General features: G+C 41.2%; 1 protein-coding gene across 1 annotated transcript; it reads left to right on the forward strand.

Moving 5' to 3' along the window:
* Window positions 1-1,482: 1,482 nt before the first annotated feature.
* LOC134021130 (RNA polymerase II elongation factor ELL) lies at window positions 1,483-24,043 on the forward strand. The gene is made up of 12 exons (XM_062461637.1): window positions 1,483-1,628; window positions 3,524-3,571; window positions 13,391-13,518; window positions 14,167-14,330; window positions 16,803-17,044; window positions 17,791-17,915; window positions 19,443-19,557; window positions 19,887-20,337; window positions 20,708-20,771; window positions 21,203-21,374; window positions 21,500-21,544; window positions 21,670-24,043. Exons 1-12 carry the CDS (start codon window positions 1,491-1,493, stop codon window positions 21,778-21,780), a joined length of 1,803 nt encoding a protein of 600 aa, XP_062317621.1. The 5' UTR covers window positions 1,483-1,490; the 3' UTR covers window positions 21,781-24,043.
* The last annotated feature ends 327 nt before the right edge of the window (window positions 24,044-24,370 follow it).

The raw sequence follows: 24,370 nt of genomic DNA on the forward strand, positions 1-24,370 counted from the left end.
CAATGTGTGCACTTCATGTCATTGATTGAATCCTCTTACATTTCAAGAGAAGACAATATCAAACTGTAAAATTTGCAATGCACAGAAGACTACTGTAATGATCTAATAGGATCTCAGAATAATACAAAGCAAACAGGTTATTCAAGACTTTTGTGCCAGGGAAGCCAGTGAGCAACACATTCAAGATGAGACAGGCCTCAGTTCTAGTGTCAGCACATTATCTCATCTATAAAAAAACTACTGTACAAAAATTCACAACGCTCACACAGAAAACAAAACCTTTGTGTGTATGACCTTTTTGTTTCTTGTCATGTGGTGACAAGAAAGAATCTAATGATTAGGCATTCAAACTGTCTTTCCTGAGACTCAAACTAAAAGCACTTTTTTACACACTGAAGGGACAAAGCAAATTGCACTCAAAAAGGATTCCATCAACCAATATGGAGTCCAACTCCATGTCATTTGGTCACCAAATGCTGAGGCTTGAATGTGAGTGATGCTACTACCTCAAGCAGACCAGTAATGATAACTTAAAACAATGTTCAGGGGCTGATTACCGATTGAAATGGATAGACACAGCTGAAAATGGGAATTTACAGATTTAGCAGAACTGTTCATTTTCATATTTATCATAGAGGGATCTATGATTCTTTAATACCCATAGAATTGGGTTGTGGTATTCTCCTGAGACACTAGAACCAGGACTGTTGAACACATTAAACAAGGATGTTTTTGGAGCAACCCTGGTTTGAGACAGTCATAGAAATGTCATAGGACCATATGGTAAGTAAAGTCTGCATTAATGACTAAATCCAGAGCCACTGCATTGTGTCTGTAAGAGATTAAGAATTAAGTATTTTACTTAACCCAAATAAATAAAAAATCATCATTCTCTTTTTAAACGTATTTGTTAGCACAGGATTGTCAATCCAGATCAATTTAATACATGTGTCTTTTTTAATCTCTGATCACTAGATTGTGTTTGAATATACATATTTTTCGTTTTCACTTGGATTTCCTCTTTATTATGGCATCATCAGTTAGAAAATAAAATCTGAATAAAAATAGAAACATTCCAAGAATTTGATGACTGTCATAATTCAATGGCAAGAAGCCGCATATTTGTTTACTATTTAGTATTTGTCAACTAATTCCTGACATATCAGCACTGAAGGAACATAGTTGACTTGATAAGTTACAGCAGTAGGCTATAATCGTTTTGTTGTATTTGTTGCATAGTTTTGTCGTATAAATGAAATAAAACAGAATATGGAACCACAACGTTATTGTTATGTTTCCCTTTTACAGTGTGTGTGTGTGTGTGTGTGTGTGTGTGTGTGTGTGTGTGTGTGTGTGTGTGTGTGTGCGAGTGGGTGTGTGTGTTGTGTGTGTGTTTGTGTGTGTGACGTGGTAACGTAGTCGCTGGTAACTCCGCCTAGGTCAACGTGACGTTTCAAAGAGAATGTCGCTTATTCCCTACAGTTGTAGACATGGCAGCCCTGAGACAGGAGCATCGGTATGGGCTCTCCTGCGGAAAAATCACCAAAAACACCCCAAATAAAACTTTGTATCATGTGAAGCTAACTGACACTGCCATCCGGGCGCTTGAAGCCTACCAAAATCTCAAGGTAAGATTCATCTTTCATTGGAAAGATCTCGTAGATTTTTTATCAGCTCCGAACTCGGAGCCGAATATCATTTGAAAAGTTCCATGAAGTTTAAGAAGTGGTAACAAAATTGTCTTGTAAATAATAATTGTGTCAGCTAGATTAAATATTTACAAGCGTGAGCGTTGCGTCTGGGTAAAAATATGCGTGTATTATGCTATTGGATTGACAATAGGCTACTGTATTGACATGTAGCCAAAAATCCTGAGAAATTGTATAGAAAAGGTTCGCATGTAAACCTTCATCTGTATGATTTCATATATTATGTGGATTATCCCCGAGAAGTCAATTTTTATAACGATGAAACCACAATGGTTTGTGAATAAGAATAATCTTAAAACACCGCATGTCTAAAAACGAAATAGGCTACAATCGAAAAATGTGTCTACTCTTCAACTGCAACGCAATCTTACACTTGCGTTTATGTCACATCATTTCAATCTGTACGTTTTCTACGAAGCTTATAATAAGCACCATTCCGATTGCCAACGTTTAATTTGCGTATTGATCTACATTGATTGTTTAGCTACTCTCCAAAGAGTCCCACTTTATAGACAATTTAAGCCTCTGTAATCTTTCTTTTTGTGCCTTTCATGTACAAGTTCGTAGGCTGGTTCTTCACTTTCCTCTGCCTTATTTCCATTAACAATATTGGCGTTGCTGAAGAAAGTAGTATGGTGCGGGTAGTTCGAGGTTTATTTGTTTTGATTGATCTACAAAAATTGCTCGGCTTGATGTGATCGCCAGCTGGACGTTCGCTATGTCAGTTTCGGCGAACCTCTCGGAAAACCAGTTGCTTATGGGTGGTGGCACGGGATTTTTGTTGCTGTACTGTTGTACATTGTTTTGCTCTGGCTTTGGAAGCCATCCGCTGCTCATTGGTCCGCCAGGCACTGTTAACTACTGAGCTCTTCCTATAAAGCATTATCTTATCTTCGGGTGATGGCAAAAAAAAGGGTAGGTTGTGTACATGATGTTTAAGGAGGCAAATCAGTTACAGTTGTGGAATTGTCAAAGTAGTTGTTAGTATTGTCTTCGACATTTTGTTTAATAATATATTTCTACAATTGTTATAGACTGAACTACGGGCTGCGTTTTCCGAACAGCATTTCACTGGGTGATGGTAAAGTCAGGTCATACCTGGTTTTACTGAAGCTCATGTCTCAAATTTAAAAAAAACTATTGTTGTACCAGCTGTAAACAGGTCAAAGGGACAAGATGAAAAGCTTAAATGCTGATACAACATTAACTGTATTGAGCAATGACCAAACAGAAATAAGAGCGACCTCTCCCAAAACTATAGATAAACAAGCCTGTTGACCATGGCTGCAGCTGGCCTTTATAGATAATGGGTCTTATCTTCTGCACCCTGTAACATCACAGCTGACAAGATGTATGTGTTTTTTTTCTTTTAATTTGTTTCTCAAGAAAATAAACAATAACAATGTTGACATTTTAAAGCTTTTTTAATGATGAGTCATTTCTGAAGATATGGGCCTGTCTTACTTTCATTGACTTGCCATTTGACAAAAGGGGTGATTGGAAAGGTTCCTGTGGTCTCAATTGATTAATCGTACACATTTCGTTCTAGTTTAGTACTGAAACCCCTTAATCTGTAGGCCTGCTATGGGTCTTAGACAAGAAGACATTTAAAAAGATTTAATTGGCAGTTCATTATCTGAATTGCATTCATGAAAAGATAGGCTAAGGGGGGAAATATTGCAAACAAAGTAGTATAAATACACAAATTAAATATTTCTTCATAACAGAAAACATTTATTGGATTGTATTAGGACCTACAATGCTTTAGTCAATTGGTAGATTGTTTTTTTTTTTGCTTTCTTTTCTCTCCCTAGGGATCCTTACCAAATCACCCAGCAATTTGCTTCAAGGGGAGCCAAGGGGTAAGATTAATGTGTTTTTCATACTTCTTTCTGCTTCAGAGATGAAATGATTTAATTAGTTCTGATTTGCTGTGCTGCATACTCACAACAATCAAATCTCTGTTGGACAGTTGCAGGCATCCACTGTAAAACCCTGAAGGCTTGCTGTGTGAAAATGTGGTGGTGATGATGGTGTTTTAGTTTATCTGTTGGGCTTTGTGACATGGCTTCAATATATGTGGAATGAAGGTGTTTCATATTTGTGATACATATCTTGCGTAAATATATAAATAAACATATGACTAGCAATTTGTCTATACGGAAAACCCTAGGATTTCCGATGTTGGGGGTAGGGGGAGGGGAAAGGGGATGTAGTGTGGCTTTGATTTAAATGAGTTCCCATAGTGTCAAATGATCCTAGATGCTGATGGTTGTCAGGCTGGGTACATAATCTACAAAAACACTTGGCAGTCAGAGGGAGAGGACATTCCTGTGAAGCGGCAGTAAAGAAAGATGCCTGTGTCCAACCAGATTAGCCCGGCCGCAACAGCACCCTCCCCAGCCCAGCCCACTCGTCCGCTGCACATTTACCACACAATCGGCCCTGTCTAAAAGGAGCTGCTCTAATCCCTGCAAGAGCCGATTGCATTGACGAAAGTGACTTTGCTCTGTACACAAACGCCGGCCCTGTGTGCTTCCACGGGGCCCTGGAATCCTAAGAGAGGGTACACTATACCCCAGGCTGCTCGCCAGGTTACTGGGTCAGGCTGGTGACTGGTGAGGCTTTGTTCAGAGAGGGGGGGAGGAGGTTGGGGAGTTGGTGAACCCCAGGGAGCCCAGTATCTCCTCGCCTGTTGTCTCTGCTCAGACATGAAAGAGCTCAAATGAGGAAAGGGGGATGCAATGGCAGCTATGGAATTATTGTCTTACTACATAGATCTTCACAGCAATTTGTTTTTTATAAAGCCAGGCTCATAGCCTGATACCATAGTGCTCAGCAGACATAAATATACAGCACACATTAGTTGTACTGTACTTATTAATGTACATATTAATCAAATACAGTATACTGTAAGGCGACACCATTCATTCTGTTTACTCCTTTTAAGACTGTCCCATTTAAGAATTATTTAATCATTGAAACGGATTGGGTGATTATATCTTGGTTGGTTATTACATATTCAAATTGCTTTGGTGGAAATCAAGCATAGCCCCCCTCTTACAATAGTGGCTGTACCAGTCCCTCCGATTGGGCATTAATGAGGTATCTGCAACCGTTGGAGAGGGGGAGACCAGATGAAGCTGTTAGTAGGGGGAGGATGTTGGGGGGATATGTCTGGAAAACTACAGACTGGGGGGAGGGGGAGTTTGGGGGGGGAGTACTGCACTACAAGCACTGTTACATTTAATGTAACATAGGACAAATGTGTTTCTGTTTATCTGCTATACATACGTACACTACATATCAATTGTTTTTTCAAAATACTTTGTTCTAAGGACAAGTCTGGCTTTCAGAGTAGGATTGGATATGGTTTGGTCTAGTGGCAGTGGTCTGTATGTTCTCAGATGTGCCCCATTTGACCTTACTGAGTTGCCACATTCCTGTAAAGGGGCATCCCTTGTGCCACAAAGCCAAGGGAATTCCCACCACTAGTTCTCTGGCTCCTCTCCAGAACCAGACCTTTAAGTCCCCTGTCAGGCCATGCCTTGATGTGACAGTCAGCTGCCTGTTCCTCTGGGACTTGCACTTCTAGAACTGTCTCATGGGTAGTTTTAGCACCAGTCCCCAGTCTCTGTGGACCCAGCCAGTCCACAGTGACAGTTTAAACTGAACAACAAAGATCCTGTTTAAACACAAAAATTGGTCAAATTAACTTAATTTAAATGATTAGCTTGCTTTCTAATAGTAAGAAAAATGGAAGCAAATGGATAAAAATGAAGGGGTTGCCACCATGAAGAGGAAAGAGAAAAAGAGTGGGTTATGTGAAATTCCTTTTATGAATTATGGTATAGATTGCTTTGGAATAGATTAGGGAAGATATTCGGTTTGGGTTCCCATGGACTGGAATTTCACATCTAAGTGCTTATTTTCCTTTAGAGCTGGCAAAGCAGTTTGCTGGCTGGCACATTTTATGTCAGTTGAGTCTAAATGGAATGGTGTATTAGCTCTTATAACTTAGCTCTTTATTCCCGGCAAATATTGAGTGTTTAGCACTGATCTGATCCAAATTAATTGGGATGGTGGGTTTACAGTGATCACATAGAACTTCAGTGGTAGTTAAGGCCTGATAGTAATTCACAGTGGAGCTTTTCTTCCGCATCTCAGGGCTGTATTTAGTTTTGAAAAAGTCTGGAAATGTCTTCTTAAAATGAAATAGATTCTTATTTCTGGTAGTGGTATTTAGCTCTAAAATAGTACCATGACTCTGCAACCACTGTGTACATACATCTACTGATGCCTAATCTGGACACATCTTCAGTGATGTTCCTGGAATCATTGGACGTTTCGGGTCTTTCAACATCATACACCCTCCTCCAGGTGACCTAGCCGAGAGTCATGGTACTATTTTAGAGCTAAATACCACTACCAGAAATAAGTCCAACGACCCGACTCTGCAACCAGATCTACTATTGCAAAAATTCAACTAATATTTTTTCTCTTTTCTTTTCTTTTCAAATAAGACACAAGTGTCAGAGATGTCTTTGTGCCATCAAAATATGTTATTTTCTCCAGCCTAAAACCATTAGTGCTAACATAGTCTATAAAAGCTACACATTCTTCACTTTAAACCCCAAAATAATAACAGTAATCTACGTGGCTTGTGTGACAGTCTGCATGTGCACAGCTGTTTCATTAAATATGGTTTTGTGAGAGGAGGTTAGGCAGCAGTCTACCCACAGAGCATTCACCTGACAAGAGTGTGTGATGGCTCGGCTCGCTCCCCCCTCCCTGATGATTGTATCGTTTCCTCCTGTGCTTCGTCTGAGTCCTTGGGAGACATCAGGGCCTCTTTCTCACACAAGGCTGCCCTGACTCTACCCCCATTTCTGCTCTTAGCCTCCCGATACCCCTGCAAAAGAGCCTATGCTGTGTGTGTACACTTATCAGTGTGTGTGTGTGTGTGTGTGTGTGTGTGTGTGTGTGTGGTGCTCTGGCCCCTGTGTGTGACCGTCACTGTTATTTTTCTCCAAAGCTCATTAGAATAACAATAACAGGAATGTGGTTAGGGAGCAGTTCTGTCCCTGTGGCACAGCCAGAGGGGGAGCTTGCCCCACATGTGTCTGAAAGGGCACACGCCACTCTATTCATCCAGATGTGTCAAGTGAGGCACAAGGCTCTGTTCTCGTCTGAGGCTCACTGTTTTGACTGGCAAAGCAGTTGGCCTCAGGGATGATGATAACTGATTTTTGGAACAGTCCTGCTGAGATCCTCCAGTTGTGGAAATGTGTTGGGTCTTTGTACTACCTTAACAGAGCATTGAAATCATAATTTAACATGAATGATATTTCTGGTTGTTACTCTTTGGTCCTGGTGCTCATATATGAATTCAAGATGGTTTGCATGCAGTTCATTACAGGGTTTTCTGTTGTACAACTTAATCTGTGAATTGTGGAGCTGGACACAAGGTCCTCTTCAGATTACTTTATTTGGATTGTGGCAGGGATACATGTTCATTCTAGCTGGCACAACCTCTGCAAAGTTGGATGAGTCTCCTCACCAACATGACAAATCATTACAGGATGTTTCAGTTCAGTTCCGAGGGAGTATCAACTATGCTCTTGATTTGAAGTGGGAACAACAACTGATTTTATATTCCACAGCCTCTCTGTCCTACAATCTGTCTTGTCTTCCATGCTTCAGACTAATGGTAATATAATGTTAAAATCAATGTATTCTGCGTCATGTTATGGAGTGAATCAAGGGTATCCTGTTTGATTTAGTCTTATGTACTGCATGTCAGGGGCTTAACTCTGCTATGAACTCAGCCGTATAGGCCTTAGGGCTTTCCTTTGATACATTGTTCTAAAATAACTGACAATTTTTTTTTGTGTGTGTGTATTTTAGTAGCAAGTCATGACAAGCTGTTTTTCATGCAAGGAAGAGCAAGCAATGCAGATAATCTTTGCCTTACATTTGGTAGGTTGTTTAGCTGACTGTCTGTGGCAGTATTGGTTTTCCCACATCCTTTATTTTTCCACAATTTTTTAATGAATTACAACACAGGATATAAGCAATACTGAAGCTGTAAACAAACAGGATAGGCAGGAAGTGGAGGAGTCTGGGGCAGTTTTCTTCTGTGTACAGTATATGGTTGTGCCATTTAAAGCTTACACCAGAACTAGTGAACTATTGTTTAACCTAAGGAGGGATAACAACCTTACATAATGCTAGCCATACATATACACTGTCCAAGAGTGGCCTTTTATGATTTCTTAGCTGTATGTACTGTATATTTGTGAGTGTTTGTTCATGTGAGCATTTGTTTGTAATTTACCAAGCCTTATATCTACTCTGTGCCATGGTTTAACACGTCACAGCTTGCTGCATTTTTAAGACTTTTGCCTTGATTCTCTGTGTGGCTACATTTGTTAATCAGGGCTGGCTGTGCTTTCATATTCACAATCTGGAAATTGTTAAAGGATTAAAGCCTGAAGAAAATACCAGTAAATAATTCTACATATTGGTCATGTTCACCATGATGGAAGAGCAGCGCATTTCTTTGAAACTGACGTTACAGTACTGTATGTATTGGATCATAGCTCTAATAATGTATCAACATTGTTACAAAAAAGCGAAAGTGTAGGTGTTTCATAATTAAAAGACAAAGTTTCAATGATTACATCGCATGAAACATTGACATACACTTCACATGACCAGGAATCAAGTAGGCCCATATTGTTAATGGCATGTTTAATCTATTCTTAGTGTATTGTGGATAGCCCATATTACTGAGTGTGTCATGTCTGTCTGTGTTGGCTACGAGCAGGCTTCTCCATCCCCCAACATGCTATCAGACAGGGAGGGACCATGGAATGGTGAGTAGGGGTGGGGGTTGGAAAGTGTTTGTTGAGGTTGACAGATTAGCCCCAGCCGGGTGGAGGAGGGCTGACTTTACTTGGCAGAAGAGCCTATACCTTGGGGGATGCTGTATCCACGACAATTGCCCATCCCCATCTTCCCTCACTCCCCTCTCTCTGTCTCCCTCCCCCAACATCCACCACCAACACTGGTTTTCCAACTCTACCAACCCCCTCAACTGGCAGGCTTCAAGCACAGGAAAAAAGCCATCTTACTAAAAGAATGATTTCAAACTAAAGGTTGACCTCACTCATTGTATTCTCAACCTGTGAATCTCCACAAAATAATGGATCGCATGGTAAACCATGGGGATTGTGAAGAGCCAGAATGAATGTGACCACCCTTTTCCTTGGGGCTTTGTCTGCCCGTGTAACCATCATCGGCTGTCAACATGTGTCACTGAAATAATGTCTTCCTTCTAACTGACACTTGTACGATACCCTTTGACCACTGGCTTGAATGGAGCTTATGTAGGGAAAGCAATGGCATTGCTTTCCCTACATAAGTATCGTTTTTCCCCTCATAGCACTGGTACATTCATTTAGCCCAGTGTACAGTATTTTGTGGGTGGTAACGCATGGCAGAGGGATCTCTTGATACATCTTGTTCATGGAGGACTTTTCTGTGTTGGTGCCCTAGCTGTGTTGGGGGTGTTGAGCAAATTCCAGAGAGAGGTCTATTTCCCATGCCGGGGCTGAACTGGGATCCCCACGCCTCCCCCTCCTGGCCCTCGCCACGCAGCCACACGTCCCTGCTGTTCATGAATAATCCAGGCAGGCCGTCGGACCGCTGCACTCAGCCCTGTGGGGGAAGACGCCGGAACAAAAGACGGGCGGCTCAGAGCAGCCATGGCTGAGCAGACTGGGATGAGAGGACAATGGCTTGTAGTGTGGCTACAGACAGGGGCAGGAGGCCCAGACTCCGAGTAAATCACTAACATTCAGGCGCCTGCTTCCATCACAGAGCTGCCATGCTAAATACCAGAGCTGTTAACCCTGCCTGCTTGCTTACATCTGCAGAGCCAAGTAGAGAAAAAAAGGCAACTTTTCATCTTTCCTGGCAGATGTGTCTGACAGAAGCAAAGACAAGACGACCCCTTAGTCGTTCTCCTCTGCCACCAAATGTGAGGCTGAAGAGCATTATTTACAGTGATCAAAGATGGCGAGGGGTTTTACACTGTGTCTGAGCAAGGGGGAGTTTTTCATGGACACCACTGAGGGTGCCCTTTGTCCTGTTCCAACGGCAGAGCCCCCGCTAAGTTGTTCCGTTCCAGTCCAGTTCACACCTTACAACAGCCTGAAAGTATTTGACATCTCTAAACACACTGGAACTGTGGGGCAGCAGATGTGGCTGGGCCAGGGCCACAGAGGCAGTTATTGTATTTGCCTGGGCACCCTGTAGGGGGGCAATCTGACAAGGTGCTAAGGATTGCCAATCTGATGCCATTTGGCTGGGATGCCCAAACTGTCTAACTGCCAAATGCATGCGGTAGGCTCTTATCTTCAGTTCTAAATAATGTGAAATTGATTGGAATAAAAAAAAAACATATATTGTCGATAAAATTAAAGCTTTAGTTTAAAAGTTTTCCATGTTTGAGGGACTGTTGAGGGACAGTTTATCTATGTAAAATAAGTGTGTCATATAGTGTCAGCAGTGGTGTATCTTAGACGTTTGGTCTCAGTCCTTCCATGTGACCTGTGGCAGTGTGGGGCTCCTATGGCTTAACCAAAGAATGAAAGGTCACACACACACATACATACACACACACACACACACACACACACACACACGATGCTGGAGTCCTGAAGGGCTTAGTCTTGAAGGCTACAGCTACATGGAAGGGCATATATGAGTCAGCAGCTCTATAGAAATCCACACCCCCCACTGACAGTGGACCAACGATGACTAACTAGTCAATGTGGGTGGTAGCTCCCAAGCACATCACCAGAGAAGGTCAGATTCATTCATTTGAGAGAATGTTTTACCTTAGCAAAAACACTTTTTTAACAGTTTTTGCACCCTTACGCTATGATACTTTATTTTAACAGAAAAAGACAGAAGACTCGGTGGCAGGAGGCAGGAGGCCACTGAGGCAGGAGGCCAGCGGTTGTTTCTGGAGGGTGTCATGTTTTAGGCCCTTCATCTTCTTGCCCTGTAGGGTCTAAAAGCAGCTATGTGACAAAGGTGCCAGGGGAGATGGGCTCTTCTCCAGGAAAAGGGAGCTGGGAACTAATGGGTTAAATGACATATGGTTAGTAAGATGGAGAAGGAAGCCGTGAATAAAACGGGGTCGACCTCCGAACAGTCTGACCTGAGTGACGTTGATTAGAATTCAAATGAGAAGTGTGCACCGTCGCGGGGCTTGGGGTGGGGGGTTGGGGGGGTTAGCCGATGCTAACGTTTGACTGGAGGGGGCTTGCCTAACACCGTGGGCACACACACACAGAGAGAGAAAGATAGATAGAGAGAGAGAGAGAGAGAGAGAGAGATAGAGAGAGAGAGAGAGAGAGAGAGAGAGAGAGAGAGAGAGAGAGATGTGGCGGCAGAATGGGGGTAGGGACTTCAGGGTGTGGGGGTTGGGTTTGGGGGTTGCCTTCATTGCACACAGCCAAGACTGTAAATCCTGAGCTGTGCTTTGGCCCCGGGGGCAAGCATGCTTTTGTTTATCAGCATGCCCATTTTACACACATTATTCTCCATTGCAATGCAAAATGCCTTGACCTACTTCTTCAGCTCCTGTTTAATGACTTGTTGCTTGTCATTTTGGTTGAGACCTTATGCCTACCACTTATTACATGCCTAGTATCTGAAGGTATTGTGTCCTGATCTGAGTGCTCAGTTTGTCGTCTTTACTTTTATGCTTGGTTGAAAATGGTTCATTAGTAGAAACCAAACGCAGATATTGTTATAATCCTGTCTCACCACTTCATTTAAGCAGATGGGCAGAAATAGGTCAAAATGAATGGTCAGTTTGATATCTCAAGTGTCAACACTCTTGTGGGCTGCCTTGTGCTTTGTGTTGTAGCTGTAGGTTGTGTGTTGGGTGATGGGGGTAGGGTGCACGGTGTGGGGTTTGGAGGAGGAGGGAAGGGAAGGGGGGTGGGGGTGTTGAAATAGGGCCTGTTTATTGGCTCCATGCTACAGATAATGCTTATGGCTGTGCTGCATGACTGGGCATTTGTGACAGCTCTGCTCCTGCCTGCCACATGTGCCTGCGGCACTGTGCTCTCTGCCAGCAAGCTTAGAATCAATCACTTAGCACAGATAACTAAAGAGGCAGTTTCAAGCCCCACTGCCTGCCATTTGTTTGTCTTATAAGACAAGTACTAAAAGTAAAATAAAAAGGAGTAGTCATTTCTCCTTTGTGTTTGTAACTGTGTATGTGTCATGACAACATGGGAGAGAAAGTACCAGATATTCTGCTGATTTTACATAATTTTCCTAATACTCTCATAGCTGTGCACATTCAGTCAACAAGTTTTCTGTTCGTGTTTGGCAGGGGTCAGAGATAGTAACTTTCTGGCCCTTTTAATTTTTCTGCCTGAATCTAGGACACAGCATCAACAAAACAGTCAATTTCAGTCTGAAACATGGCAGGCCACAAACTGGATAAAAGGACAGAGAAATCCAAGTATTTTTCAAGGACATAATAATACCTGTTCGTTAATGAATTTCAATGTTGGACTGGCCTTCTAGTGAAAGTAGGTTTTTAGGCCATTTTATGTAACTAGCTTTGGACTGAGCCCATCACATGTTGGTTCTGGTTTGTTTCTAGGGAGCACAGAACAGTACAAGGCAGAGGGGGGTTGTCACCCAGGTGTGAGGCTGAGTCACATCCAGATAGAGCCACCCTATGACGCAGACTTCTCTCGAGGTTGACCATTATTTTGTTATTTAAGATATCCAGACTGGCCTCTGGAATTGGAAAAACATGATTTTAATTTCCTTTTTAAAACATTTTTAATTTTGAGGCCTTTCTTACTTGCTCCTCCAATATCATCACACATCACACAATGCTGGTCCACAAGAAAAAGGTCTACATGTTGACGTTTGAGGTGCTTTGCTCAATTTAGGTTAGCGTGAAAGTGATCAAAGTATTGAATTGTGTCAAGCTTTATTACATAATGCTATCTCATGTCAAATCAGCAACACTAGAATAGCAACATTTAAAGATAGGCTAGATTATGTCATACAGAGTGTAATACAGACTAATGACATCTTCGCCTGAGGATGATAGAATATAAAAAGTTATTTACTTGTTATACTAGACTTATTGCAATTGAGTCTTTTAGTTATCATGTATTACATGTGCTCCATTCCTAATAGAATCCACTGTACTGAACACTCTGTACTCTACAAGAGTGTATACTGGAACAGCCAGTACAAAGTTATGAACCAAATTGCTCTGCAAGGACATAGCACTTAGACATGACACAGGAGGGGCACTGGGCTATACACGATACAAATGAAAACAGTAGAACTCATGTGGAATTTAGCTAAACATCTGTAACATCCTCCTTTTAATGTTTACATGTTATTTCTGACTTATTTTTGGACTACTGTGGGGTTACAAAACATATTCAAATGACCTCTGTTTGCTATTTTGGATGGTTGGCTCATTCATTCATGCATGTTTTGTTTGTACACATACATATATACATATACACACACAATAAGTTTCTCTGTTATTTAAAAGCAGTTAAAGTGTCCACATTGTGGTTTGGCCTGTGATTTAATACTGAGGGTTTCCTCTGCCACAGTACATCAAGATCCCAGCCCCGTCCCCGGAGTCTCCTGATGCCCTGCGAATCTTTTCCTTCTACCTGTCCAGCGACAGCAAAGATAAACCTCAGGCCAGCTTTGACTGCATTCACCAGTATATCTCAGGGTGAGTGAACACACTGCTCTGTTTTCATAGTCTGCCACAGATGGAATTCACAGCCTGCTGGCGGTCAGGTTGTGACCTCAGGGCTTCCTTGACACTACGCTCTCTCTGTCTCTCCCTCTTCCACGCTCCTCTCTTTGCCAATACAAGTAACTCTTGTCCCTATGTGACTGCTAGATGCATCTTAAGGTTCATACTGAAAAGTTTTCATCACCCTATTTCTACAGTTTTGTATTATGATAACAAAATACTACATCTGTTGATTAAACAGCTGTGTTGTAATTTGAGGCTGCCACTAGCTTTTTAAGGGTCAATATTGTATACTACTGATAGGAAAGAACAAGCTTCAACTGACACATGTGACCAGTGCCAGAAACAGGAAGGTAGTGTAGTCAAGCAGGGTCAAAGGGCTGGTTGAAAGGATATGCTGGTGCTGTTCTTGTGGCTTTCACAATCCCTCTCTTGTTCCTTAACATACTTTAGGTTTTGAGGAATGGGCTGGAAGATGTAAGTTACTTAACTGATCATAGGAGTGAAGCAGGAATTATACCTAGAAACAACAAGCAATTTTCAATACTCCCATGTACTGATTAGGGCAGTGGGAGGTCTGTGTTGTGTCTAGCATCCTATCTCTTCTTTTTTGCTCCACAGGGAGGGCAGGGAGCACCTGGAGGGGCAGGGCAGTATTCAGGACAAGATCACGGTGTGTGCCACAGATGATTCCTACCAGATGACACGGGAGAGGATGTCCCAGGTGGAGAAGGACATCTGGAGCCGCTCTGCCATCGAGATCAAGCCCGGCTCCACACGTCCCAGTGAGTGTGCTGCCTGAGCCAGGCCCCCAGCCACATCACATGGGTGTCTCTAAGCATGAAGCGATCAAGGGCAAACTAACGAGGTGTTTTATCTTCCCAGAGGCCATCCAATTCATCGCTTTATGCCATCTTGTCTTGCTGATAATTGCCATATGGTGTGGAAGTTATCACATAATTGATCAAAGTAGCAGTTTGCAATTATTCATGCAAGAGGGACGCCTCTTTTTCCTCTTCTATTCCGGTCATTTTGACCAGATTGTTCAGGCACATTGCCAACCTGCCTGCCGGCTCCATTAACATGATTGCGTTTGTCAGAAGTATGCGCTAACAAGTCTCATGCTGAGTGGATAAAGTTCTGCTGAGAGTTTAATCACAGGGAATGAGATTCACTTAGTTTTCATTTACTGAAATATTGTACAAGATCATTTGAATTAAAAACTGTAATTCAAGCAGTGCACTTAAGATTTGACACAAGATCAATCAAATCTCGATGATCACGCTGACAATAGCATACCTGACAACAAACATACATTTAGAGGCCCTCTGTTAACCTTCTGATAGGATCATTAATGAAGTGAAATGTTGTGTAAAACACTAACAAGCAATTGCTGTTTCAAACTAGTATGCAGCTGTTGAAGTGAGCCAACATATTACACTTAACACTCTTCTGCTAAAAGGGCTCTTTTACGGCCTTATGAACAGTGCTTTAGAGTTTCCCTGGCAGGGTGACATACATACTGTATGTAATATCTATGACATTTCCATGAAATGCAGGATAAAGACTTGATAGGATTCACTGTTTCCTGTCATAAAAGGTACCTGAAGGATACCTGAAGTTCTGTCTCAGTTCCTGATCTGGAATATAGAGCGAGGTTGTGTCGCATGTTTAGTCATTTTAGCACACAGCTAAACTCCACTGCTCATGGACTCCCATACAGTTGATGTCAAAGGGACGCGAAATGAAAACGTAAAACCATCCAATGCACTCAACAAGCGCACAAACCCCATGTGGTGGATGGCAGTATTTCTGTGGTACAGTAATTCTATACTCGTCTCCATGTTTCTAAATTGACTCACAATCATAGAGAGTAAAAATATCTGGCAGACATTATGTAGACCTCATATTTTACAGTAAAGTCTTTTTGAGGCACAAAACTACAAACATTTCACAGTCAGCTCCCCCTGTTAGGGAGAATCATTTTTTTGTTGTTTTTAGCTGGGTTTTTAACTTTTTTTTTTTACCACAGGCAGTTGTTGAAACAAGCTCATGTTGCTCATTTGTCAAAATCAGAATGAAGTTTCAGGGCTGATTTAGATGAAAACCTTTGATCCACTTATGTTCAATGTTAATAACATGATTTACAATGTAACCTCAAATTGGGAAGGGAATTGATTTGGGACTTCCTCAGTTCATATCATATTGTTGCGTGTGATACTGTAAATCAAGGCATGTTATAACAACTTGAAGAAAGAAGGATTTTTAACAACTTACAAACAGCAGTCTACGAGTCAGTCAAATATGTGTAATATCGAACTGACTGGACTTCAGTTGCCCAACGGATTAATTTAACCCTTATATAAACCTTTCTATATGCCAAGTTAAGTGGGTTGGTTTCCCATGTGTTTACTGTAAAACGTCAGTAAATCACAACACTCATGTAGATAGTACACAAATTACGCAATGCAGTAGATTCAAACCCCACAGGTCCCATATAGCGTCTGTGCTTCTTCTTTGTCCTGTAGCAACCTTCAAAGCAAAGCTTAAACTTATAATAAGATTATGGTCAGTAGATATCTATAAGCATCGCCATGTCCTGCTGGCCAGGCTCTAGGTGAATTAGTGTGGCAACAGGAAAAAAGAACCTCTCCATATGAGGTGCTTCAGTTTCCATGCTACCCTGTTTGAGTAGCAGCAAGCTAACCCCACTGTCAACCCTTTAACTGGCCTCCACTAATGGCCTGCACACCAAATGTGTGGCCTTAAAATCTATTGCCCAGTTGGAACTAAGGTGTCATTGCTGTGTGTGTATTGTTTGTTTGTCTACTGAACACTGTACAGTACCACAGGCATAGACTGGGAAAAGTGCAGATGTTGTTGATGTGGACCTTGTTTCACCTTTAAACGAGTCCTGGCTTTGCATAACTGGCTTGAGGATTGAATAAGAGCTGAGACACAAGGCTATTCCGGGGACTGTCAGAGTACTGTATGGGAATCCTACATAGGCTGTCAGAACAGGCTCAATCCTCTCGTCCCTTCCTGTCACGTTCACTCGACATTGCATTGTGTGGCCTTCCACTAAAGTTTTGGATTATCCCTGCGATAACTGTGGTAATCGCTTACACTGTCACTGAAAAGTAACATATACACTTAAGGGATACTAGCTTATTTGGGAGGACAGTGTAGAAATTCAATTCAGCAGTCTTCACTCTCACGGAATCTTCATGTAAACACTGTTTCTTCTTCATCTGCAGGTAAATGTGTGAAGATCCAGAAGAAGCCAGGCCTGTCGATAGGCACAGACAGCAGCAACAAGCACTCCCCTAGCAACAAGAAGAGCAATGCCCCTAGTCTTTTGGCCCATAGGTCACTGAGGGAACGCATAATTCACCTGCTAGCCTTAAAACCCTACAGGAAGCCTGAGCTACTGCTATGGTTGGAGAGAGAGAAGTCTGGTCCCAAGGACAAGGCCGACCTGAGCTCTGTACTAGATGAGGTGAGGAATAGGGCGGAGAAGTACATTGATCGGGTTGGTTTATGACGCTCTATAATTACCCATTCACTGAGAGGCAAGGAACTCTCTATCAACGTATCTCAGAAATCACAGCAACATTTAAAGGCAATCGAGATCCCTACAGGGGATCTCGATTGCCTTTCGACAGGGGACTTTCCAAATGGAAAGTAAAAAGCTACTCTACAACCCCTCTGGTTAATGCTAATGGCTTTGTTTACCATCAGACATTTGTGAGGCGAAAATGGTTATTCCAGTTAGTTTATTTGAGGTTAGTTCCTGTGCTCTGCCTATTTTGGAGTCATTGCACTCATCAAGGAAAGACGTGTGCGTCCGCCGCTGGTAGCTGTAATTAGGGTTGTACTTTCATTCTTTTCTGAGGAGAAGATTGTGTTTTGACATGGGTGTGGTGTCTCCAGCAGTGCCCAGAAGCTCTGAGAAATGTATGTCTGAGTTAGATTCTGGTTCCTTTGGTACTGCGAAATGATAAATTCTTACGGTCTTCAATTTGAATCATTTCAAGTTGTATTTACAAGTAGAAAATACATTGTTAGAGAACATGTCTATACATAGTAAATGCGAAAGAGATGCATGCTGTTATTTAGAAAAGAACGCAACATGATTGCTAAATATATGTATATACAGTATATATACGGTAAGTACAGTATACAGTGTGTTAGCTAGCTATTCAGCCCTCTCACACTAACATGTAACCTATCATTGACTTCTAGATTGCAAAACTGAACCCTAAAGACCACAGCTTCACTTTGAAGGATGAGTTGTACAAGCACGTTCAGAAGGATTGGCCAGGGTACCTCGAGGAAGAGAAACTGCTGATCCATAGGCTTCTGGCCAGGTAAGTGTGGTCCCTGCATTCAGAATCTTGGTTTATTCCACTGCACGTAACACCAGACACTTCATTATCGACAAAAGAAAACGTTACAATCACCCATAGGGTCATGGAATTGGTGTCAGGAAGGGTAGGGTACCGTCTAGTCTGAAGTCTTTCTACGTTTAACCTGTAAGTTTCTCTAATTAGTTGATCACCTCTCCTCAGTTGCAGCGAGCACTGATGCCTTTTGACAACGTGCTGGTGTTAAGTCTGCCAGACCGGTGGATTAATGTGGCAGTCTGCTGTGATCATGTTGAAAGCATAGCTACTAAATTACTATTTCTATGCACTGATGAATTTGTTAATGGGCACATCAAAGTACGGGGAGAAATATTCACTGCAGGATGTTGCCAAATACAATTAATGTGGAGGGCTGTGAGTAGCAAGGCAATGCTTTTTAGAATGAGAGCGTCATCCCATGGACAGGGAACACTGGCTGTGGGATTCTAAATCAGGGCTCTCCAACTGTCCTCTTGGAAAGCTTCTGCACTGTAGGTTTGCACTAAAAGCCTTATCAAGCCCAAGTGATTCTTACAATTAGTTGCAACAGGGGGGTGGGGGGGGGGGTACAAGTTTTCTCATAGTTGGAGAGCCCTGTTAAACAGTAGATCATTCTGAAGGACTGCCAACTGCATCTGCTTATTGTGCAACTGAATATTTTCCCTCAGTTCACAAATCCTGAGTAATGACATAAAGAGGGAATAGGTTATTTTTTCCAACATGAAGGAGGTACACAGCTCCTCATTGCAGTAAAACATCATTTAAGATATTCATATAAACATCTCTATAGATACTATTTAGAAACGTGTTCATGCATTCTGGTTTGGCAGCTTTGTCTGTCAGTCGCCCTTATTTCAAGAATGCCATGAACCCAGTCGAGCTTAGAGCGGATTCCACTGATCATGCTGTTGAAAAGGCTTTATGTCCTGTGGGAGGAATGACTGAACTCTGGTTTGACTGGGCTCTATCTGAGGAAGGAGCTGTAGGAAGCAGATTGCCAGTAGAGTGTTTGGGCTAGCAGAGCCTGCATCTGGCACCATTGTTCCTCCTTACTGGACACTGCTCTGTCCTAGTGCCTGCCTCCTGTAGATTTTATCATTAGACACATGGGAAAGCTTAACAAAAAAAATTGTCCACATGCCTAAATGTTGTGTTTACTCAATGAGTATGGTGTAAGATATTTCAGGGTCAAAGATCTGTCTCCAATGACATACAGCATGTTTCTCTGTTCTCTAACAATACTCAGACTTTCCTCATTCCTTGTAAGTGATGACTCTTGATCCTGCAGTTACTGTAACCAGACGGTTCTTCCTGTTTTGGCTCTGTTTTCCTCTGAAAACACAGCCCCACCTTCTTTACTTTACTTTACTGAAATCAACACCATTGCATATTAAGTTTTAACTACAATATAGAGACTATAAAACCAGCACATTATCCACCATGCCTAATCTGAACAAAAAAATGACAGTGTCTTCCATTTAAATGTTTCAGGAAGCTCCAGCCACTTGGAAGTAACCAGTCAAAGAGTTTCCAGTCCAGTAATTCATTCCTTAAAACAGCAGGGAATTCTCCTTCACAACTCAGCCCTGTCAAGAATCTCCCTGTGGTAAATATTCACCTTTAAATGAGTTCTACCTTGCTTACTCACTGCTGCACTATTATGAGAATGAGTTTTGTAAAGTTTTAGACATGAAACAGTGCCTCTGTTGCAGGGGTAAATTGTAATCCAGACCATTTTAAAATTGTTTTAACAACAGTTGGGTTTACTGCGGCATACATGTGGAGAAAAAGGAACATTTCTTGGTGTTGTACCATCTGCTTTTTATTGATGTCTGTGCTGGAGGCTGTTCAGTCAGTGCTTGTTTTCAGGAGCCAGTTCAAAAGCTCTCATGTAGTTTTATTTGTAAAATGTAACATTTACATATTTTCTTTTAGAAACGTCCAGTGCACTCTGACCCACCGGATTGTCAGACTCCTAAGAAACAGAGACTTCTAGACCAGAGTTTACCCTTGCAGTCCCCCTCCCATGGACATCTTGGCCCCAATGGGGCTCGTAGCACCCCTGCTCAAGGAAACACTAGTGTACAGACTAAAACTGAGTTTGAGAGGACAAACAACCACATCCAAGGGAGCCCGAACAGTCTCTACGCACGGCACAAACTCAGCGGCTCCTCCAGTACTCCTAAAGCGGAGCGGACAGAGCAGGCCCAGGCAGCACCCAGCCCCAAGCCCTCAAAGACTCCCATTTGCACTGACCAGCAGCTCACCAACAGCCAACACAAAAAGAAGAAGTCCAAAAAGCACAAAGACAAAGAAAGGGAGCGCTTAAAAGCAGACTGGGATGAAAGCAGCCCTGACCTGAAGCACAATCAGGAAAATCTTATTGGTAAATGACTGTATAAAGTATCAACAGAAAATCATGCATTTTCTGTTGAATTATCGATGTAATTGAACCCTATATTTTGTGTTGAGTGACAGTAGTTCTAAATTTGTGTTAAAAGTGTTGGGCTCGCCTCCCTCCCTTCGAGGGCTAGTCTGTAGATGATTGCCTGTTAAACAGCTGGGTAACCTACGGTCCAGCAAGTCAGCAGGCAGTTCTGCCTCCTGTGATGGGGTGCTGTCGTCACCGCTTGCCTTGGAGCATGTCTCTTATCAGTAGCAGTGATTAACAACTCCATCAGCCTTGGCATGATGGGAGCTTTATCACGTTTGCATTTGCAGATTACATGAACCTTTTTCTTTATGTGTGTCTCCAGACCATGAGAGGACCAAAACACCTGTCGCTCGTACCTCACCTGAGGAACTGCCTGATTATTTAATGTAAGTTCCAAGGCAGTCCTTCTTAACCATTTTATATTCACCACAGGTTTTTAAGTTAGACTTGTGGTTAAGAAGTCATTCGATATGCAAACTGTAAACACAATATAGCCGTAGGTTATTTTTGTACCATCTGTTACCAAATTGTTTTGTTCCATTGTTTGGCAACTTTAAAGTCTTGTTGAGAAAAGGAGCAGATTTTCTCCTAAAGGGTTGGGCTAAGCTTGAAAACAGTCATATAAATAGTGGAAAATGTGCATGTCCAATGTCCAAGAGACAATTTACTCAAATGGCTTGCTAGCAAACAATGTCACCTACTGGATAAAATGAGGAACAGCTATAACTGTACTTTCAATTTCAGTCCGTTCAATGTGACAGGCCTGTCTGTTTGAGTGACACTGCTTCAGATGTTTGTTTTCTGGGTTTTTTTCCAGGAAATACAACACCATTAAAGCATCAGACCAGCGTCAACAGTATAAGGAGGATTTCTGTGCAGAGTACGATGAGTACAGAGTCCTGCATGACCGCATTGGTACTATCACTGAGATGTTTGTTCAGCTGGGCTCCAAGATCAACACTCTTTCTCCTGGAACACAAGAATATAAGGTATGGGCTAGAAACAGATGACACATAAAGCACAACCCCTTTCTGGATGACTAAAATATACCAAGCAGCTGTAAGATGTTTTATTTACGCTTGCTTCAAATGTGTTTTCTCTGCAATATTCACAGCTTATGGAGGACCAAATCCTGCAGAAATACAGAAAGTATAAAAAGGTAAGTTATGGTTGGGCGAATAGGTTTCAGGCAAAAAGGTTTGTTGTGGCTGCTCTCACCAAGTCACGCCACTGCGATTATTCATTTTTTCACCTCGCTGATATCTTTCTGTCTCGTCGTTGTAGAAGTTTCCTGGGTACCGGGATGAGAAGAAGCGATGTGAATATCTGCATCAGAAACTGTCACACATAAAAGGTCTCATCCTGGACTACGACCGTACACAGACACACTCATAGCTACTGGCCTCCACCCTCCCGGGGTGCTACTAATGGACCAAAGGTCTCTTCTCCACTCCACACCCTTGTGGACCGAAAGGAGGACCTGGAATCACACATTCACTTTACTCCTCCCAGTGGAAAAGGAGCGCAAGGTTCTTTTGTTGGAAGTGGAGCCCATACCACAAATTTATGATGTAATGAAGCCCTTTAATGCCATATTGTTTGAGAATGAGTGCTGTTGTAATGGCTGGAATTTTGTGCTGTGTAAATGGTTAGCTTGGCAATTAAAGCTACATACATGTCTACCTAGAACACAAAATAATAGACATAGCCTCTGGCTCTAAAGCTTTTAACGCTTTGTCTACTGCTATAACACATAAAGGCCCATTGGTTTGAGGCTACAATCACGTGGATAGATGAACCCAAACTTCTAATACCCAGTTATTTAAAAACATAAATGTTCTATTTAAGTACTCTGTACAATTTGTTGTTTGCTGTATAATTGATTGTATAAATGTAAGATAAGGATAGAAAATATTGAGTCCTATGGAGAGGGTTTTAATCACTGGTTGCAGAAACTTGGAAATAAGATCCTGTGAAAATATCTCAGAACATCTAAAGAGGAAAATATCAAGTATCTGAAATGTTAGCTTTTTAAGATTAACTTGATCAATATCCTTTATCTTATGCCATATTGCACCTCTTCTCTTGCTCTTGAAACAGCTCTGTTGGAAATTGCTATGGTAACATTGTATTCCAAGCTTTTTGGATGGAATGCAATTCTGTACATTCAACTCATGGTTTCATTCAAGATTTGCTAGAACTGGATGGATTGTCATGTGAAATCAGTGAATGTTACTTTCCAACATTTAGCAGGTAGAGATGCCTTCATTCTAACTTGATCGTATCAACTTTAACTATATGTATGTATCTGTCAGTGACGCAATTACTAGTGATTTCATATAGCTCATGCAGTGTCTTAAAGACATTATTTTCCAATATAGTAACTTCTAGCAACATTTGAATATGTGGGGCTGCCAGTGAACACTATCTTACTACTTAAGTGCTGTCTTAATGATGGGTGGAAATGGGAAGAAACATTTTGCCTTACAGTAACATACCCACCGCACATTTCTATTTTTGTGATACTGTACATGCTCCCTGAAACATCTCATCTCAGTTTTGTTTATCTGCACAGTTGAAATGATCTGATTATTTGTATTCTTTGTTTTTAGTCTAATTTAAGTTAATGGATGTTTGCAAGGATGCATTTGTTTGTCTCATTTGTAAGTGTTAGTGTATTTTATCAAGAAAGTCTTAATCCTTTGTCTATGTCGTAGGGTTTTGTAAACAAGAAAAGTGATCAGTGCTAATCATTTTGATAATCATGACCAGAAAATGATTTTCACTGTGATGTCAGAGTTTTGATTGTCTGATTCTATCAAACCACCACTATCAATGACGAGAAGCTTTTAGAGATACCACACAGTATAGTGTCAGAATGGTTTTGTAATGTCAATTAATCAGCAAAAGGTGAAAGTATATGCAGTCATAGTTTTGTAACATCATAGTTCATGACTTCTTTCTCCTTAACTAAATGAGATGTATGTTACTGTCTTTTTTTGGGAAACACATTAGGCTATATTATTTGATACCAAGACAGATCACTGTCGCTGTGTGCAGTATTGGACGTTTGGCCATAATGGCTACTCATTTGAATAAGTGCTAATTGTGGTGTATGCAGAAGTTAGCTAGGTGCCTTCTAGGGAATTCTTGAGTGACATGGAATTAATGTTGCATTACTGTTATTACTCAATTTGATTGAATAATATGTAAACAAAAGGTTTGCTCTCAAATGTTTTTAAATAGTTTCAAGACAGCTATTTATGGTATTCAGACAAATAAGATACTTTTTCTATTCAAACAATATACTGGCCTTTCAAATGCAAAATATATTGTCATGTATAAAACAATAGAGGTCAAATTAACCCTTTTCAAGTAAACTGTTAGGTGGTGTGTTTACTTTATTTGTTGATATTCGAAAATACATGTAAAAAAAATGAAATGTGAAATCGAACCCCTCGTCAATATAACTTACAGCAGTCTGTCTACGTATGAGAACAAATTTGTTACTATTTATTGCTATTCATGTGTTGGTTTCTCTTTTGCACAAGTTCCTCAGTCTATTGAATGGAGACAGAAGATATGGTGAAAGGGAAATTGAATATATTTTTGCAATTTTCTGTTAGTCTCTGTAAAAATTTTAAATAAAGCTCTTTTCAATCAATTATTTTCCTATGATTCATTTTAAGAAATAACATAAAATGTTTTGCAATATAAGTGTAGACTTTTACAAAGCCTGATGGATCTCAAATGAGAACAATAGTGTACCTGTAAAGGTTTTTACATTTGACTCTAATATTTGAACAGTATTGAACTATAGTTTATAAGTATACTACTTTAACAGTAACTACTGTCACATCAGTTTTACTAAACAGAAGTCTTTTGCAAAATTCCCAAAATATTCTGTGTTTCTCAACAGAATCATGCAATTTCTATAAATTACAGAAAACTATCCTAAAAGAACAATCAGAGAAAACAAATGTAG

Source organism: Osmerus eperlanus, chromosome 5 (assembly GCF_963692335.1).
Source record: "Osmerus eperlanus chromosome 5, fOsmEpe2.1, whole genome shotgun sequence".
Lineage (NCBI taxonomy): Eukaryota > Metazoa > Chordata > Actinopteri > Osmeriformes > Osmeridae > Osmerus > Osmerus eperlanus.

What these genes read in the sequence shown, in the direction of transcription:
- LOC134021130 (XM_062461637.1), top strand. Translation starts at nt 1,491, where the DNA reads ATGGCAGCCCTGAGACAGGAGCATCGGTATGGGCTCTCCTGCGGAAAA. An exon ending in GCCCGGCTCCACACGTCCCA is followed by an intron (nt 14,331 to 16,802) that starts GTGAGTGTGCTG and finishes CTTCATCTGCAG; the next exon opens with GTAAATGTGTGAAGATCCAG. An exon ending in CAATCAGGAAAATCTTATTG is followed by an intron (nt 20,338 to 20,707) that starts GTAAATGACTGT and finishes GTGTGTCTCCAG; the next exon opens with ACCATGAGAGGACCAAAACA.